The 21,291-nt window shown below is 38.2% G+C and overlaps 1 protein-coding gene across 1 annotated transcript in view; it reads right to left on the reverse strand.

The window, feature by feature from the left end:
• The window catches only part of GPC5 (glypican 5), a 1,240,359-nt gene extending 1,219,270 nt beyond the window's left edge, over positions 1-21,089 (reverse strand). The window contains exon 1 of the mRNA XM_081046138.1: positions 20,598-21,089. Within this exon, the coding sequence (XP_080902264.1) occupies positions 20,598-20,760 (163 nt within the window). The 5' untranslated portion in view covers positions 20,761-21,089. The remainder of the gene's footprint in view (positions 1-20,597) is intronic.
• Positions 21,090-21,291: the final 202 nt, after the last annotated feature.

The following is a 21,291-nucleotide window of genomic DNA, read 5'->3' on the forward strand; positions in this document are numbered from 1 at the left end:
ATAATCAGGTACTGTGATTCGGTGATAACTTTAGGAATAATTCCTGGCTCTGAAGTTAGTTTATAGCACCTCAATAGTTTCAAACATAATCTGTGAGGAACAATTTTACATAGGTAGCTCAGGATCAAAAACTGGCCCTTCCAAATGGTGAGAAAAAGAACATATGAAACTAAAGAAAAAAGGGTAATATCATGAAGGCTCTGATTAGACACGAAAGTCAAGAATATTAGGATAAACAGCAATGGGACTCCTTGTTTTGATTGCTGCCATTGAACTCAAGCCCAGGATCCCCAAAGACATTATTACACAGAGATACACAGAACGGTATAATTGTAAGGGCTTCATCTCAGTGCTCTCGCAAATGGGAATCACATACACTTATAAACTTCACTTTTCACAGGGTAAGTTAAAATATCCAATTCAGTTAAAAAAATGACATTTTTCAAGAATTCAAAACAGAAATTTTTGAAGTATATTTTACTTCTTAACTGTTTTTTCCTCCTCCTAATTCTTTCTTTTGTTGCTGTTGTTTTTGATTTTTCATTTGTTTGTTCATAGTTTATAGTTACTACCTTTATCGATATTGTTTTTTTAATGAAAGTTTATTGGGGTTACAATTATTAGTAAAGTTACATAGATTTCAGGTGTACAATTCTGTAATACATTATATATATATATATATATATATATATAATCACATTGTGTATTCACCACCCAGAGTCAGTTCTCTTTCCATCACCATATATTAGGCCCCATTTACTCCTCTTCCAGAGCCCCACTCCCCCCTCACCCTCTGGTAACCCCTAAACTACTGTCTATGTCTATGAATTTTTGTTTCAGTTGTTTGTTTGTCTTCTTCTTTTGTTGTTTTCGGTTTATATACCACATATCAGTGAAACCATATGGTTCTTGACTTTTTCCGTCTGACTTATTTCGCTTAGCATTAATCTCAAGATCCATCCATGTTGTCACAAATGCTCCTATATCATCTTTCCTTAACGCCGAATAGTATTCCATTGTGTATATATACCACAACATCTTTATGCATTCATCTATCGAAGGACATTTTGGTTGTTTCCATGTCTTGGCCACCGTAAACAAAGCTGCAATGAACACTGGAGCACACTCGTCTTTATGGATAAATGTTTTCAAAATTTTAGGGTAGAAACCCAGGAGAGGGATTGCTGGGTCATATGGTAATTCTATTCTTAATTTTTTGAGGAACCTCCACACTGCCTTCCATAACGGCTGCACCAGTCTGCATTCCACCAACAGTGTATGAGGGTTCCTTTTTCTCCACAGTCTCTCCAACACTTGTTACTACTTGTCTTGTTGATGATAGCCATTCTAACTGGGGTGAGGTGATATCTCATTGTGGTTTTTATTTGCATTTCTCTGATGATTAGTGATGTTGAGCATTTTTTCATATGTCTATTTGCCATTTGTATGTCGTCTTTGGAGAAATGTCTCTTCAGATCGTCTGCCCATTTTTCAATTAGGTTGTTTGGTTTTTTGTTGTTGAGTTGTATGACTTCCTTGTATATTTTGGATATCAGCCCCTTATCGGAGGATCTGTTTGTAAAAATGTTCTCCCATTCAGTTGGTTGTCTCTTTATTTTGTTGATGGTTTATTTTGCTGTGCAGAAGCTTTTAAGTTTGATATAGTCCCATTCACTTATTTTAGCTTTTACTTCCCTTGCCTTTGGAATCAAATTAATAAAATGCTCTTCGAACCCAAGATCCATAAGTTTAGTACCTAAGTTTTCTTCTATGCAGTTTATTGTTTCAGGTCTTATGCTTAAGTCTTTGATCTATTTAGAACTAATTTTGGTACATGGTGACAGGTAGCAGTCCAAAATCATTCTTTTACACGTGGCTTTCCAATTCTGCCAGCACTATTTATTGAAGAGGCTGTCATTTCTCCATTGTATGTATTTTGCTTCTTTGTCAAAAATTATCTGTCCATATTTACGTGGGTTTATTTCTGGGTTCTCAATTCTATTCCATTGGTCTATGTGTCTGTTTTTCTGCCAATACCATGCTGTTTTGATTATTGTTGCCCTGTAGTACAAGATAAAGTCAGGGAGGGTGATACCTCCAGCATTGTTCTTTTTTCTTAGGATTGCTTTGGATATTTGGGGCCTTTTGTGGTTCCATACAAATCTGATGATTTTTTTGTTCTATTTCTTTAAAAAATACCATTGGGATTTTGGTGGGGATTGCATTAAATCTGTATATTGCTTTGAGTAATACGGCCATTTTAACTATATTGATTCTTCCAATCCATGAGCATGGAATATGTTTAGATTTCTTTGTGTCTCCTTCAATTTCTTTTAAAAATGTCTTCTAGTTTTCAGCATATACGTCTTTCACATCCTTGGTTAAGTTTATTCCTAGGTATTTTATTCTTTTTCTTGCAATTATAAAAGGATTTTTTTTTCTTTTTCTGGGATTTCATTTTTAGTATATGGAATGCAATGGACTTCTGTATGTTGATTTTGTAGCCAGCAACTTTACTATATTCATTTATTGTTTCTAATAGCTTGTTGGTGGAGTTTTTAGGGTTTTCTATATGTAGCATCATGTCATCTGCAAAGAGTGACAATTTACCTTCTTCATTCGGAATTTGGATGCCTTTTATTTCTTTGTCTTGCCAGATTGCTGTGGTGAGGACTTCCAACACTATGTTGAAAAGCAGAGGAGATAGGAAACAGCCCTGTCTTGTTTCTGAACAAAGAGCAAAGGGCTTCAGTTTTCACCGTTAATTATGATATAAATTGAGGGTTTGTCACATGTTAAGGTATTTTCCTTCTACACCTATTTCATTAAGTGTTTTAATCATAAATGGATGTTGTATCTTGTCAAAAACCTTTTTTGTATCAATTGATATAATCCTATGATTTTTGTCCTTTATTTTGTTTATATGATGTATCACATTGATGGATTTGCGTATACTTAACCATCCTTGTGCCCCTGGGATGAACCCCACTTGGTCGTGATGAATAATCTTTTTAATGTATTCTTACATTCGATTTGCTAGAATTTTGTTTAGGATTTTTGCATCTGAATTCATCAGAGATATTGGTCTGCAGTTTTCTTTTATTGTGTTATCTTTACCATGTTTTGGTATCCAGGTAATGTTGGCCTCATAAAATGAGTTAGGGAGTATTGTCTCTTCTTCAATTTTTTGGAAGAGTTTGAGCAGGATTGGTATTAGATCCTCTTTGAAGGTTTCGTAGAATTCACTAATGAAGCCAGCTGGTCCTGGACTTTTGCTTTCTGGCTAGGTTTCGGATGACGAATTCAATTTCCTTACTGATGATCAGTCTATTTAGATTTTCCAGTTCTTCATGATTCAGCTTAGGAAGGCTACCTGTTTCTAAGAACTTGTCCATTTCTTCTAGGTTATTGAATTTGGTGGCATATAGTCCTTCATAGTATTCTTGGATGATCCTTTGTATTTCTGTGGTGTATTTCTGTGGTGTCCATGATAACTTCCCCTCTTTCATTTCTCATTTTGTTTATTAGTGTCTTTTCTCATTTTATCTTACTGAATCTAGCCAAGGGTTTGTCAATTTTATTAATCTTTTCAAAGAATCAGCTTTTGTCACATTAATTTTTTCTGCTGTCTTTTCGTTCTCTATGTCATTTAGTTCTGCTCTGATTTGTATTATGTCTTTCTTCTGCTGACATTGGGTTTTATTTGTTCTTCTTTTTCTAGTTCTTCAAGGTGTAATGTGAGGTAATTTATTTGGGATTTTTCTTGTTTCTTGTGATAGGCCTCTAATGATATAAATTTCCCTCTTAAAACTGCTTTCACTGCATCCCAAAAATCTTGGTAGGATATATTTTCATTCCCATTTGTTTCTATGTATCTTTTGATCTCTCCTTTTACTTCTTTTTTGACCCGGTCATTCTTTAAAAGTATGTTGTTTAATATCCAGGTATTTGTGGTTTTTCCTGCTTTCTTTTTACAGTTGATATCCAATTTCAAAGCCTTGTGATCAGAGAATATGCTTGGTATGATTTCAATCTTCTTAAATTTGCTGAGGCTAGTTTTATGTCCCAATATACGGTCTATCCTTGAGAATGTCCCATACGCACTAGAAAAAAATGTATAGTCTGATGTTTTAGAATGAAGTGCTCTATATATGTCAATGATGTCCATTTCATCTAATGTGTCATTTAGGGCTGCTATTTCGTTACTTATTTTCTGTTTAGATTATCTATCCATAGCTATCAATGATGTATTTAGGTCCCCTAGTATAACTGTGTTTTGGTCAATTTCTCCCTTTAGTTCTGTTAGTAATTGCTTGTTATATTTCGGTGCTCCCTGATTGGGGGCATAAATATTAATGACTGTTATGTCTTATTGTTGTGTAGTCCCCTTTATCATTATGAAATGTCCATTTTTGTCTCATTACCATTTTTTATCCTGAAGTCTGTTTCATTTGATATCAATATGAGTACACCTGGTTTTCTCTGGATACCAGTGCTTAGTGTCAAGTTCCACTCTTTCACTTTGAGTCTATGCCTGTCCTTGTAGCTGATGTGTCTCTTGGAGGGATCACATGGTTGGGTTTAGTTTTTTGATCCAATCTGCTACTCTGTGCCTTTCTATTGGTGAGTTCAGCCCATTTACACTTAGGGTCATTATGGATATGTGAGGATTTTCTATCATTCTATCTTTAGTTTTCTGGTAAGACTGTGGCTCCATTGTTTGTTTGCCTCTTTGTTATTGTCTATTATTTGTGTGTGGTGGTATTCTATGATTTTTCCCTCTGTTTCGTCTTTCATTATGTTACATACTTCAGTTCTGGATTTGTTTTTGAGTGGTTACAATTAAGTTTAAGTAAAAGAAAGTTTGATATTTAGAGTCTTCCAATTTCTTCAGCATGCTTACTTTCTCCATTCTCATATTCCAGTTCAGGCTTTTACTCTCCCCACTTTTATGTTTTGGTTGCCCCAAATTATCCCTATTGATGCTGGTTGAATAGCCTCCTTCGGTATTTCTTGTAGTGCAGGTCATCTGTTAGAAAATTCCTTCAGCTTCTGTATGTCTGGAAAGTTCTTTATTCTCCTTCATATCTAAAAAATATCTTTGCTGGATATATTATTCTTGGCTCATAATTTCTCTCTTTCAATAGTTTGAATATTTGGTTCCACTCCCTCCTACCTTGTAGAGTTTCTGCTGAAAAATCTGATGATAATCCAATGAGCTTTCCATTGTAGGTTACCATCTTGTTTTCCCTGGCTGCCTTGAGGATTATTTCATCATTGATTTTTGACAGCTTCAACACAATGTGCCTGGGAGAAGACCTATTGGGGTTGAGGTAATTAGGTGTTCTATTTGCTTCTTGGATTCGAGGATCCAGTTCTTTCCACAAGTTTGGCAAGTTCTCAGCGCCGATTTGTTGGAATAAATTCTCTGTTCCCTTCTCCCTTTCTTCCCCTTCTACTATACTCATTATTCTTATATTGCTCTTTCTGATGGAGTCAGAAACTTCTTGCAGAGTTCTTTCATTTCTTTTAAGTTTCAAATCTCTTTCTTCTTCCATCCATGTCATTTCCAGATTTCTATCTTCGATGTCACTGATTCTTTCCTCCATCTGGTCAATCCTACTACCTAAGCTGGATATTTCATTCTTCACTTCTTTTATTGAGTTCTTAATCTCCAGAAATTCTATTTGTTTCTTTTTTAAATTTTCAATCTCTTTGATAAAACTTTCATTTTGTTCTTTGATTGTGTTTCTGAGTTCATTAAACTGTCTGTCTGTTTCCTTGCATCTCGTTGCAGTTTTAAGAACTGCAATCTTGAATTCTCTGTCATTTAAGTCACATATTTCCATATCTTTAAGTTCATTTTCTGGAGAGTTTTCATTTTCTTCATGAGCTGTCTTGTTGCCTTGGTTATTCATGGCAATTAATGATTTATTATTTCTCTTCCAAGACATTTACAGGAGTGGGTTCTGCAATAGACTGATAGAAAGAGGTCTTTCTTTTGTTTTCCGGTAGGTGTTTGTAGAATATTGTATTTTCTCTCCGACTGCAGCTTTTTATTCTCTCACACTGTAGTGTTACGTTTTCTCTGCACTATTCCAGCTTCTCACACAATGGGGGGATTCCCTGGATGGCGGGCTTCTCCTCTATGAACAGTTCATCTTGTCATACGGCACCGCCTCCATGGGGGGATGTGGAGAGCTTCCGAAGTTCCAAAGCTCTCCCTGACCCAGATTCAGAGCCCATGTGTTTCAGCAGCTTTGTTTACTCCTGCAGGGATCCACCAGAAAGGTGGGGTCAGGGTGGAGTGGATTGTGAGAGGTGGCCCAGAGCAATGGTGTCAATACCACCATAGCCAGTCCTGCTTCCATGGCTCCCTTTGCTGCAACTAGTTGGGCTGTGAGTCCGTGTCTGCGAACCACAGTTCGCAGAACTGCAAATATTCTGTTCTTTTGATCTGACACTGCTACTGTTCCACTTCTACCACTGGGCAAGTGGGGGCGGGGTGAGCTCTGGGAGGGTAGGGAGGGGCCAGCTAGGCTCAGTGCCTAAGGCTCAGCAGTGAGGGCTTTAACCACTGTTTTCACCCTTCTTCCCTCAGTCCTTCTCCGAGGTCTCTGCCGTAAGCATTGGGTTCACCCATGTTATATGCTGTCCCCTCAGCCCTGTGGGCCATAAGGAGAGCCCTAGCAGCCAAGTTCTTTCTTCTCCAGCAGCTGCGGTAGTTTCGAATGCAGCAAGCTTAGAGCACTGAGCTACGTCTGCATCCTGCACCTGCCCAACCCCGTCTCCACTCTTCTCCCTTCCCTCCTCCTCTGCTAGAGCAATTTGTCCACCTTTAGGTGATTTCAGTAATGCACCCCTTAGTCTTGCCTGTCTGCTGGGCAGGGAGTCCTTTGTGGAGTTATAGTTGTTCAATTTGCTATAAATTCCAGGGGAGATTTCAAGAGACTCACCTCACATCGCCATTTCTATGACATCACTCCTCCTAATTCTGTTCTTCAAGGCCATCTATTATTAATGGGAGTTTGTATACTTTGTTTTGATGTATGTTCATTCATAAATTGATATTCAAGTAGGTTCCTTTTTTTTTTTTCCTAGTCAGGCCATAGTTTGTTTTTTCCTTTCACTATTCTGTAAGTCACTTATTTTTCTTTGATTATATAGCTTTACCTCTCTTGGTTTAATGTCCACATAATTATTCACAATTTATCATTTAATAAACATTTATATTAGCTACAAATTTTCTGTGCAATAAATATATGTTTATATTTATATATTTATATAAGTATTCCAATTAGTTGAAATACTTTTCTATAAATTGGAGTAGCTTGGCAAAAGATATACAAAATTTAAATTTTGAGTGATAATTGCAAAATTCCCACTGAATGCAGATACTCTTCATCAGTCTTCTCTCTCAATATTTTTAAATAAGAATACTCTATTTCCTACCATCACAGGAATTAGCTATCAGTATTTTTAATCTTTGACAATGTGATATTCCTAAGAAATTGGTTTTCCTCTGTCGATGCTGAGTTCCGTCATCCTCACATATCCTTATTAGTCATTCATTTGATTTAAATTTCCACTTTATTTTCTTACTTCATTTCCCGTGGAATGTTAGTTTCTTTGTTACGAATTTACAAGGGCTATTTTGTGATTAAGTATGCTAACATTTTGGTTGCATGGATTACAGATGGAATGCCATAGGGTTTGTTTTTTTCCCCACATCTATTTCACTGTTATGTTTATTTCACTGTTTGATTATACAGAAATTATACATTCAAATATTATCATGTTCTTTTTTTTTTAAAGAAAGGCAGTGGGAAATCATGGAAGAATTTAGCACAATAAATAAAGATTTGAGTTCTTTTGGGAACTCAACTGGGAATCAATTGGGAAATTGACTGTCAAGGACCAAGAGTAAATGTAGGCTGATTTAGTAATCTAGCCAGGAAAATACATGGTGGTGGCATTGGTAGTGGATTGGAAAATTATAGGAACATTTGTGAAATAGTCTAGAGAATATGGTGATTGGTTGACTTGGTGGAGTGGGTGGGGAGTAAACTACTGTGTTATTATGGTATAGTATCAATTTAGTCATATTTCCAACTGAAACCTAAAGGTTTAGCCACCACCAATGTTCTTCATGAAAGGGGTGAGGGGAAAAGGAGAGAAATAATTATCAAAAGCATGATCACAAGGCAACTAAATGTGAGTAAAGAAATCATCATTGATTTGAATGTCTAAAAATGTTTATAAATTAACCCTAGAACAGATTTATGTTTACATACATTTTTTAATTACAACACAAATTATCTCTAAAAATCTATGGCTTTAAATATTAAAGTATATAAATTTTGTCATATAGGATGCTGGGAAAAAATAGATTGGTAATCACAAATGGTTTTATTTAATAAAAATTTTACAAAGGGCATGGTATATGAAACCTACAAGGGATACTGCAGTACTCTCTGGCCAGTAATAGTGGAGAAAGAGCTGCTACTACCTCTCAGGGGGCTTGGGGAGATAGTTACCAGAATCCAGAGAGAGTTCTGAAGTCACCAGACCAGAGCTGTGTGCTTAGGTTAAAGGGACATACATAGCCAGCTTGCAGTGACTCCACAAGGTGAGACCTGGGAACCACCACACTTCACTTGCCCAGTCTCTTCTCTGGCCATTGTTCGCCACTGACTACTCAGGCAAGAATGCCCAATGACATACCCCAAGAACAGAACAGAGTAGACTTCATCTGAAGGGGAAAATGAGACTGGCCAGCACACTCCACCTTTGTGCCTCTCATCTGGAAGAAAAGTTCATATCCCCAGTACAGGGGACACACAAAGACCTGTAAGTGCAACGACCTGCAAGAACATGACAAAACACAATAGGGAATTAATTCCTTCTTACCTCATGAAGTCAATCACATCTTGTAGACCCTATTCCTTCTTGTATTTACTCAACATATTTCCAGACAAGATACTTTCCCCTTTATCTTAATTGAACTAATTTAAATGACATTATTTTGCAAAAGACCAATCTCTAGTTCTTAAATTACATAATATGAATAAATAAACCTGATTTCATCATAGACTTAAACTATAATAAATTGTTTATTTATTAACTTAAATAAAGAATGAAAACATGAACTGTGTTTCCAAGGAATTAATACTCTGAAGGTAAGTGACGGGAGAAAAGTACCTGACAGTTTGGTATTTTATTAGCATAAAGGAAAAGGACTTCTAATAATTTTTGGATCTCTGATCAAGCATAAAAAGCATTTTAATGTATCTAAGAAGAACATTTGTAAAAGAATTATGTAAAAGTAATTATGTAGTATTTGTAGAGATTATTAATTATTGTTTACAAAGCTCTTCTATGTGGTCCTCTACAAACCACTGAAAGAGAAAAAGTACAAACCTGTATCACTACCTGTGTGAAGAAAGAAAAACATTTTCTGAGAGACTGAGTTATTTCCTAAAGGTCACATAGCTAATATGTGTTGGAATCAAGACTAAGCAATTTCGAAACTATAAATTCATTGTTATTCATTGTTAAAATATGTGACCATAATACAGGACAAATGATAAGATGTCTGCTTTTCCCATTTATTTATACCATGACATTTCAACGTTTTGTCATACCTAGTATTTTAACTTGTTTCATGTGTAACATATTTCCAAAGATGAATAGAATATTAAATATTTACTAGCCTAAAGCTTATTTGTGCCCTGAACTTATAAAAGTAAAAGATAAATTTTAGTTGTGTTTTATAACTGAAGCTTTTAACTCTATAAAGACATATACATATATCTTCACTTTACAAATAGTACCCTGAAGAATCATGATTTCCTCAGCTTTTTGACACTTTCAATGTTATTCCTATTTCCTTTACCTATTAAGTTGATCAAAAAATCCTTTTTTAAAAATTACTTTTTTCCCCCAGAATAAAATGTATCCCAAGCCTGGTGAGAACAGACAAGACTGTTAATCTCTTCATTGTATTGACCTACTTCAGTTCATTAATCACAGACATTTTCTTTCTTTTTTTTTTTTTTTTAAAGATTTTATTGGGAAAGGGGAACAGGACTTTATTGGGAAACAGTGTGTACTTCCAGAAAGTTTTTTAAGTCAAGTTGTTGTCCTTTCAAACTTAGTTGTGGAGGGCGCAGCTCAGCTCCAGGTCCAGTTGCCCGTTGCTAGTTGCAGGAGGCGCAGCCCACCATCCCTTGTGGGAGTCGAACCAACAACCTTGTGGTTGAGAGAACGCGCTCCAACCAACTGAGCCATCCAGGAGGCAGCTCAGCTCAAGGTGCCATGTTCAATCTTAGTTGCAAGGGGCGCTGTCCACCATCCCTTGCCGGAGTCGAACGGGCAACCTTGTGGTTGAAAGCCCACTGGCTCATGTGGGAATCCAACCAGCAACCTTTGGCGTTAGGAGCATGGAGCTCTAACCGCATGAGCCACCAGTCTGGCCACCGCATTTTCAGTGATCAAAAGAAAATGTACTAAATGTAACTTGTTATAACCTTACTATTTAAGGAGTTGTTCAAAAAGCAAATAAATTTGAACAGGTAATTTAATATTGACAATCACCCATATAAAGAAATATATATATATATATATATATATATATATATATATATATATATATATATATACACACACACACACACACACACATACATACATATATATATATATATATATTTATATTTATATTTATATTTATATTTATATTGAACCAGGACACCCAGAAATAATTTTTACATTCCTCTGATCAAAGAAGACACAGTTTTGATGTGCATTTTGTTGAATTCCCTTCTTAGTTCTTACCTTCTCCCAAAACAAATATTGAAGGAATCATGAACTAAAGTAACTTGTAACTGTAAGACTAGAAAAAGCAAAGGACTATGAGCTCTAAGAAGAAATCTGCAAAGATTATTTAATTATACTGCCATATAGAATTATAAAAACTAAAAGAAATGTGGTAATCATAGCACGAGACAGGAAAACTAGTAATTCAAACCCATTATCCTAATAAGAGTAATAAGCAACTTAAATTGTGAAACAAGGAATGTTTGCTAACTATTAAATATGATTATCTTTAAAACATATTTAATACCTGAACCATGTCAAAATATGCATGCCTCATTAGCACTGACTGAAACAACCCTTCTACTTAGGTAAAATTTCCCAATACCTCATGTAAGATATCCCAAATAAAAACCACCCACACTTCATACAGGGGAGGGGAAAGGTGTGTTTTTTCTAATATAGTATTAAAGAGAGATCCTAAAGATTAGGTGAGTATTTCTAAAATTGGAATTATTGGAAATACTTTAGAGACAGATTATATCTGCTTCCGTATGTCATATTTTGTGATTTGGCAGCAATTAGTTTGCTTATTCTGAAAGGCTATGGTCTCTCTGCTTCGTCTACATGGAGTCTGGACCCCCAGTCAGTATCCTTTAACAAACAATCTTCGCAGCTCACCTAATTCCATAGGTAAGTGATATGTACTTTACTCCCAACGTGGAATTAACAAGGGTAGGAGATGGAAAAACTAAATATTTTTCTAGTTCCTTACTATCAATTTCCTCATAGAAAGAGGCCATTTTTGAAGAAAAATTATTTACATAAAACACAAACCAATCAATCCACAGCCAAAGGTAAATTATATTTGGTCACCTTTACTTTTCCCCATTCTTCCAAATAATAGATCAATTAATGTTCTACAGAAGATCAGTCACTATCTACACATGATAAAAACTGTGCTAATGATTCCAGCATTTAAATGTTAAACAATCTTCCTTTCCTTGTAGGATATTTAAGGAAATTTTCTTCCAGACGTTTGTCTGGCAATTCATTTACTCCATTTCAAACATGTTAGATAATGTAAATTATGAATGTAATAAAAATTCCTTTAAATTTAAACTTAAAATGTTTGTGTCTCAATAGAATCTATGGCAGAGTTACATAAGAAACTGTTAACTCCACGAAAAGAATTTACCCAATAACACAATTGAGCCCAGTCAGAATATATTTTTTAAACGTTCAATTTCTACCTTTACCAATATATCAATTCTATTAAGCATAGAAAGCATAATTAAACACAATAAATTGAGCCTATTAGGTAACTATACATATCGGATTAATTACACAAATCAAAATGTATTTATTAATTTTGGCCTAATCATAGAACAAAAAGATAAATCACAGATCCTGTTCTCATGTAGCCTATAGTCTAGTAGACAGAAAGATATTTAAAATTGGTATTGCTGCTCTGAGTTCCTACCTTATATTAGAAATAACTAATGATCTATCTCTGGTGCCCTCAAGGATTTCAGGGCTGATCAAAGAAAAGACAGTATCTCGAGATGGCAATAGTATACAGTGAGCTGACTTGGGTGGTGCTGTGACAGGCTACATGAGAAGGGATGTCCCTTCCAGCAGGAGACGTTCCAGAGAGAGCAGTGTAGGGCAACTACCCAGAAGAGGAAAAGGGATCTCCCAAGAGAGAGGGGAATTGGAGAGAAAGCTCATGTGTCTAGGTGGTATCAACTGAGCAGCAAGATGGGACATCTGAGTCAGAGCTTCGAAGTACAGCAGCAGTTGGGGTCTTTTACAGCCCCAGAGTTTGTTTTATCTGTGACCAGCAGATGTTGACTACAGTTTGGTAAGGTTTGCAAAGCAGGCAGGCTCTAAGTGACTATAAATATGCTTACTTGAGCATATTGAAAGCAGTTTGATGTGTAAAAATTTGAATTTTGCACTGCTGGGCTGTGGGCTAATGGCCCCAACCTGCTGTGAAGAAGTGAAAAACATAGGGGCCAATCTTTAACCCATTTATAAAACATAAAAAGAAATCATCTTATATAGACAGTACACTCTTGGCTGTTCAATACCCAAGGATAGATATCAACAAATATTTCAACTCTCTTTCCACAGCAGGCACTGTTCTGGGCACCCAATATTCTACAATGAACAAGGTATACAACGGGAATGGCTACATAATTTGCAGAGCCCAATGCAAAAGGAAATGCAGGACTCTGTTCTAACTTCAAGGTGGCGACAGAAGAAGCAAGCATGGGGACCTTCCGAGTGTTGGACCCTGTGTGACTACACAGGTTACATGGCCATGACACCAGCCCCAGTAGACATGTTCTCTGTTCTCATCATGCACACAATCTTGTGGTAAAAGATAAACAGTAAAAAGGAAGACAAGAAATATGTCACCATGATAAAGTGCCATAAAAAAAGAAGGCTCTACAATAGTAATTGGGACACAGTTCAGTGAACATTGAGAAAGTCCTCTCAGAAGAGCTGATATTAAAGCTATGATCTGAAGTATGCAAACCAGCCATCAACACTGTGTGTGTGTGTGTGTGTGTGTGTGTGTGTGTGTGTGTGTGTGCGAGCCATAGGCTGGATAGTTTATGCCAATGGTTCTCAACCAGTTAGATTTTGTCTGGAGACATTTTTGGTTGTCACAACTGGGGAAAAGGGATATTACTAGTGGATGAAGGTCATGGAGCGCTCCTAAACATCCTACAATGCACAGGATATCTCCCCACGACCACCACCACACACACACACACACACACACACACACACACACACACACACAAAGAAACATCTAGCCCCATATGGTGCTGACACTGAAAAGCCCTAATACAGAATGAATGTAGATCATAGGCAAAGCAGTGAATGTGGTAGATATTGAGCACATTTGCTTCTGATGTCCTTAGTCATGTGACTTCATGGTAATGAATACTGGAAACCTGAATTTCCGACAACAATCAAGAATTCAATTTATGGTACAGTGATTCGGTGAAATACTATCAGTTACTAAAAAAACATGCTTAGAAGGATATTTAATGTCATAGGAATTACTGATCCACTCAAAATCAGTTGCAAAGAAAAATACAGTGACTCTACATTCCTTCAAAAAATGTTTATGTGCTTAGAAGAAGACTAATGAAGGTGTTGAAAGATAATACAAAGGGTCATTGGTGGTTATTTCTGGATGGTAAAGTTGTTTTGCTTACTTTATACTTTTCAGTACTTTAAATTTTCAGGAGAATGTGTATTCTTTCATAAAAACATGAAAGTACAAAAACCTCATTTTCATTCTATAAAAGTACATTATACATTCCACTTATATGGCAGCCATATGTGAACCTGATGTAGCTCATCAAAACCTGTCCTGTTTATTGTGATTCATAGAAGAACGACTGTTTAATTTAGAATGATTTGAGCAGTCTCATTAGCAAAATTTGAAATTTCTAAAGCTGAAAACTGGAAGAATTGAGGGCACAATTGGTGTTGTCTTTTGTAATTGAAGGTCAGGCTTTTATTTTAAAAAAGGTAAATATGAAAACTAGCTATTCTGTATTAAAAATCAATTGCTATTGTGACTTAATCAAGTAGATCAGGTACTGCGTTCACAATCTATTTCAACAAAACATATGACTGAAGTTTCTTGTGACTCCATTTTATCAAAATGGATTTCTGGTCCCTTGAACAGTTATATTAGAAAGCCACTGATTTATTTAGGAGAGGCATCTGTTTGTTGGAATATTACTCTTGGTCTTATACCACTTAATAAATCAATGTTACAGACTTAGAAGGTATTCTTACCAAATGTAGAAAATAAATTATGTATGTGTGTGCATTCATGTACACATACGAGAGAGAAAGAGAGAGAGAGAGAGAGAGAGAGAGAGAGAGAGAGAGAGAGAGAGAGAACAAAAATCCAAATTACAGAAAGCATTAAAAAGCTGCAAATTTGGTAAATTTGGTAGGGGGCAGAGTAGGATAATTATGAAAAGCTATTCTTTTTTTTTTTTTACTTTTTAAGAACTAATTTTTCTTTTTTTTTTTTTTTTTTTTTATAATTAATTTATTTATTAGTTTCAGGTGTACAAAACAAGGCAATACCCAGACGTTCATCATCTACATCCCCCACACTGCGAACCCCCCTCCCCCCATCCACCATCCCTCCGACCCCACACTGAACCATCACATTATATATATAAAATTATAGTTGGCATTCATTAATGTTTAGCTTCTGATGTACAATGCCATGATCAGGTATCCACAGTATCCCTGAGGTGGTCTCCCAAATAGGACGCATGTCCATCGGATACCCAACAAAATCTTTACAACATTATAGAATACCTTCCCCAAATTAATTTTCAAAAGAAAAACCCTGAGGCCATCTTGTGGTTACCAGCTGCTTCCAAATCCCTTCACCTTTCCCCTTATCCCCAACCCCCTCCCACACACCCATCTAACCACTCTCGGTTTTTTCTCTGCGTCCCCAAAACCGACTCTGATTAGTTCATTCACATAGTCTTTTCTTTAGATTCCATATATAAGTGAGATCATATGGTACTTGTCTTTCTCTTTCTGACTTATTTCACTTAACATAATGTTCTCTAGATCCATCCATGTTGCTGCAAATGATAAGATTTCTTTCTTCTTTATGGCTGCGTAATACTCCATTGTATAAATGTACCACAGCTTCTTAATCCAGTCATCTACCGATGGGCATTTTGGTTGTTTCCATATCTTGGCTATTGTGTAAAGTGCTGCAATAAACATAGGAGTGCATACAGATTTTTGAATTGGAGTTTTGGATTTCTCCGGGTAGATGCCTAGGAGTGGAATTACTGGATCATAGGGTAGTTCCATTGAAAAGCTATTCTTAAGTTCCCCAAATTGTACCCCTCCTAACGCCAATTATACAAATATAGAATGTTGGACACTTGGCAAAAAGGAACTTAAAATTATGAAAAGGAGGGAGAATGGGGACATACACAACATTTACATTTATTAGTAAACAATGAGGGAAGAGGGTGTGATTAGTACAATTCAGGCCCCTGATGGACAGTCATACTCTATGGCCCTAAAGCAGAAAATCATATTCACTTCCCCATCATTCAGCATTAATAAATGCCTGGATAAAAATGAACCCCATGATTCTCCTAGACATCAAAGCACACACTGAATTTTCCAGAGAAAGTAGCAAACTGCCCTGACAGTGAAACTCAGCCTTGATGTTTACAATTCAACACAGACAACATGCACAGAATAAGAACAGGATGATGAGACAGGTACTTGAGACCTGTAGTGCTGTACGACAGCCACAAGGATGCTCTCCAATCACCAAAATGACTAAATATCCCCCTCTTTTGACCGAGAGTGACTACTGCTTCTTCATTAAGAACAACTCCTCACACCTTAATCTTCCTAACACCTAGATAAATTACAATGACACCCAATTTCTGAACAGCCCTGTTTCATTAAACCCTCCTTGTAATCACTCAGCCCAAACCCAAATCCTATAAAAAGCCCCTCTCAATTGCCTCTTACCAAGACACCCACAGTTCCTGTATTGTGAGATCTCCTTTGCTGCAGCAAGCAAAATGAACCTAATTTGTTTGACAATCGGTGTGTTTCTGGTGGTTCTTGGCTGCTGGACTTCAACACAGGGCAATTCTGATCTTAATAATGTAACCCAAACATCAGACCATGGGTACCCTTTAAGGCTTTAGAAATTCAATCACCATACCTATGCTTCTCTAGCAACAAAAGGGGTTAGTTCATGAGAAAAAGGAGTCCCAAGTTGAAGTTATTGTCAATGAGTGACTATGGCCACCAGCCATCTAGTTGTGTGAATCCCTAAACCACCCTATACATACTACTCCACCTCCCTGAATACAGACACAATGGTGGCAGTGGGGGCAGCAGCTATGGCTAGCAATGGTGCAGCCTCATTTCTTTCTTCTAGTTTCCATTAGTTCACGAAAAGAAACAAAATGTTCACCAATAACCTGGTAGGTGCCATTTTAGATAGAAACATATTTCCCAATTTTAGCAACAATCATTTCTGACTTGAAAAAAAAAAACACTAGTTGTTATAAAAATACCCTCTGATATATAGAGATCTAAAACTAAAATTTGACTTTTAAAGGCCAAGTCCAGTTAAAATCAAGACCCTAAATAAGAAATTATAATGGCAACAACACATTTTTAGAGCACTTACTGTGCCTGGATTTGTGCTATTTTAAATACAAACATTATTTCATCTATGCAGTTACCCTTTAAGAACCAATATTTCCATTTTACAGATAAGGAAACAGAGGTTTAAAAAAACGTAACTGATTAATCTAGGTCTCAGAGCTACAAAAGGAAGAACCAAGTTTTGAAACCCAAATGTCTATAATTCCAAACTCCAAGGTTACCACATAGGTTGTTTCTCTTGAGTGTGAAAACAAAATACACTGTCCTTGAAGTGATTATAAGACTGGATTATAATGAAAGCAGTTGAAACATTAAAACATTACAGAGCACTAAAGTGTCCTATAGTATTAGGATTTCATTTTGCCCCATCACGTTTATTTTTGTTATCCCATTTATAGCCAAAAGCTACCAAGAAAAAGTTGTCTTTCACAAACTCTGTATCAGTGAACATCCACATTTTAAAAGCTAGTTGGTATATAAATTACATGAATGTAGTCTTCAGATTTTTTTTATAAAGCTCTCCTTTCTGAATTATCTTCTTTAGAAAAGGAAGTAATACATGTGTGTGAACAATGCACGTGTGAAGAGAATTTCAATGAGAAACCATTATCATTCCTCCCCAATAAATAAAATAAAAATAAAGGGACCTTTAAGAGACACTTTCAGTTAACAGTTCTTTTCTAAATAAAATAAACAAGAGCAAAGAGTACCTTGACTACTACTTAGGAAATAAAATCAGAACACAGGGAAATCTGTAATTCTAATCACATTTACACCTTCTCTCCTTTTTTACATTTCTCATCCAAACATCTTTGGAACTCAATAGGCTTAAAAGAATTGGAGCAGGGCAGAGAACAAAAGTGAGGGGAATCTGAGAAGCAGCTTAAATGGCTCTTCTCAACATTTTAATAGTTTCAAATTGGGTAAAATTGTTTTCAGAAGAAGTAAAAGTCATAAATGTAGAAAGAAACTAAAAAGTTTTTCTACCTGCTTGCATTTTTTTCTTTTAAAGGCATTTTGGCTAGACATCTCATAAGTTAACCACTTGTGGACAAGAAATGCAAGAAAACACTAAAAAATAAACTTTCAAGGAAAACAGCATCAAATTTAGTCAATGAAAGCCTATGTGCTAAATACATTTGTTATGAAGAATATTAATACTTGTATTATGTGGAAATGACTACTTGTATATTAATTATGCTCTCTTGAGGTTGAGGATAATTTTAGAAAATAAGATCGCCAACTACTATACTTAATCAAGCTAAATGCTATAGCTCGTACATAAATACAAAAATAAAGAAAAACATTTATGTAGCATGTGATATGTGTGGTTTACTTAATTTGAGAATCAGATATTTTTAATGGGAAGAAGAGAAACATCAATGTTAAAAGAAATAGTTTAATATTTCATGGTACCATTCAGAATTATATCAAATTCATATGTGAATCCCTTTTAGTGGATGATTCTAATTCAGAGTAATAATTTCATGTGACTTTTCCTTAATGCAAATATCAAAGTTAGCACTTCTTTCACCAGCACCACTCATGTCCCTAAGAGTGTAACCCTGCACAGCCCCGTGAGCAGGTGCTGCTATGATTCCTCCATCGCCTAACAAACAGATCAAGAAAGGTACTAGCAGTGGGAAAACAACCCAGAACGTCTTAGAAAAGGTGCTTGCCATCCTGCCTCTTTTTTGTGTGTCATGTGTATTAAACCCAAATAAGTATAACGATTTCCTTCTCTGTAGGTCAGAGCTTCTGTTTCCCTTATATCCTGGTAAAATGTTGTCCATGATTAATACTCTGTAAAGTTCCTCTTCAAAAAAGATGAAACACACACAAAGTTCTAGAAATGTAACACCTAGGCAATGTGTTGTATCCAGCAGGTACCAGAAACACTGAGATAAGAAAGGTGCGTGAAAAGAAAGCCTTACTGGGGAGCTGTCAACGTTCACTGAACACATCAGCCAAAATTATGGTATATGGGAGGCAAAATCAAATAATGCAGGTGAGGATTTCACAGCTTAGTGCCTCACCGCGACCCCCTACCCAACACACGCACCCTGTGAGGTTTTATTAGCTACTGATAAGTGAGGTTTATTTTTTAATGTAAAGAAGGCACTGAAATATGAAAACAGGTTTATAAGGGGGTACTATCTTTTGAGGACAGAACTGCCCTGAACTAAGAATATCAACTATGTTGTTTCAAATAGTACAGCTAAAGCACTTACCGTGTTTCCCCGAAAATAAGACCCAGCTGGACAATCAGCTCTAATGCGTCTTTTTGGAAGCAAAAATTAATATAAGACCCGGTCTTGTTTTACTATAATATAAGACCCGGTCTTATATAATTTTTGCTCCAAAATATGCATTAGAGCTGATTGTCCAGCTAGGTCTTATTTTCGGGGAAACACGGTAGTACCGAATAGATATTCAGGTAAATATTTGTGTTTAAAAGACTGGTCACCTAAACTAAAATGGATCCAGTGTCCCCAAATGCGCAGATTTTCTTTGTAGGATGACTTGAGAACTGAGTGCATAACCAGCAAAGCAATCCATCAAAATAGCTACTCCAGAGTGCTAACAGCAAGTCTCCAAACCCTAAAAACTCCGGCAGAGGACAGATTTTTTAGACCCAAGCATCATCCACAAGTTCTTTGTTCAACCAATACGCACACAGCATTTGTCTGTGTTGGCTTCACAGTCAGAATGCATTGCTCCAGTACGATCGTAGCTCCACACACCTGCTACTGCATTGACAATTAAGCCCAATTCTTCCAGATCTAATGTAAAATGGAAATTCTGCCAGATGAAGGAAATTTGCTCGGCGAGGGCGAGGAGCAAGGGGGTAGTGGTGCTGACAAAAGGCTACCGAAAGCAGAACGTACCCTGACCACGCTCACTGCATTCTCTCCCTCTCAATCTCTGGTAGATCTCATCCATGTTCAGTGGCTCCCCACTGCGTTCAGTTTGATCGCTGTTACCACCACACCTTTCAGGAGTTTAACCTACCCAGGGTGTCCAAGAGAAACACTGAGCAGTGCGGGATCGGGGTAAGGGGATGTCGTGCCCGGGCGCCGAGAGGCGGCGAACGGTCACGCCCGTCCGAGTCCTAATTACAGAGGAGACCAGCTGCCCTTGTCAGTGTCCCACTCTCCATCACAGAAGTGTAACGCCGGCTTGCGTTTGCAACATCAAACTTGGAGCGACCAGCCCAACTCCGTCCACCGTACGAGAAAGAAGCAAACAGGAGGCGCCCGGCGGGGCACTGGTGAAATTCCCACTCGCAACTACCCCCAGCTCTCTGTTTTACTGGCCTCTTCCCACGCATCAGCCGAGACTAAGGGAGCCCGGGCGGGAAGCAAACGTCCACAGCTCGAATTAGCCGGTGACTACTCCCACAGTCGGGGAGGACCCCGAGCTGCCCTCGGGATGTTCACACCGAGCTTCCCCGGAGGCCTCCCCGGGTTCACCTGGCGCAGCTGGAGGCCTGAAAGGTCATCCTCCCACGAAGTGCCACCCCGAGTGCCCAGGCGCCCGGCCTGCGCTGGCCAGCCGCGCCTTACCTGCCCTCGGCGAATCCGGCAGCCCCTTGATTGCTCCCACCAGGCGCCACTGGAAAAGTTTCCGAACTTCTTCGCAGCTCTGCACGCCTTCGCTTCGGGTAGACCCAACCAGAGCCAGAAGGAGGAGACAACGCCAGCCCCCGCGCCAGGTCGGTGCGTCCATCCCGAGTGTCGTGATGGCCCCTTTTCCCGTCGTGGACCCCACTCTCCCCGCGCGCCCTGCGCTGCAGGCTCTGCAAACGGCTCAGCAGTCGAGGCTCCCAAGAGGTGCAATGTGGCGGAGGGCGTTCCGGGACCGCTCCGGGACACCGGCTGCACCTACGAGCGCTTAGCTTTCTCCCGAGGCGCGCAGAGGTTGAGACGCCAGCGTTCTCGCGCAGAGCGCCGCGGGTTCTTCCTCTCCAGCAGGGGCGAGCTGGCGCTGCGCGGGCGAAGAACACGGACGGAGCTGCACAGAGCCCGCGAGCTACCGGCTCCCGCCGCCGCCACCGCCGCGGCCACGGACTGGGCTCGAAGCCACCAACCCGGGAAGCGCCCGCCTGCCGCGCTCCGCGCGCAAGCCCCGCCCCGCGGCCAGGCTCCGCCCCTCACGCCACACCCCCCAGCGGGCTACCCGGGCCGCACCCTCCCAGCTGCTGAGACGCTGGAGCCAACGCTGGAGAGAGAGACGACAGGGAGGTGCTGCGTGGAGCAA

Source organism: Rhinolophus hipposideros (genome assembly GCF_964194185.1).
Source record: "Rhinolophus hipposideros genome assembly, chromosome: 4".
In the NCBI taxonomy this organism is placed as follows: Eukaryota; Metazoa; Chordata; class Mammalia; order Chiroptera; family Rhinolophidae; genus Rhinolophus; species Rhinolophus hipposideros.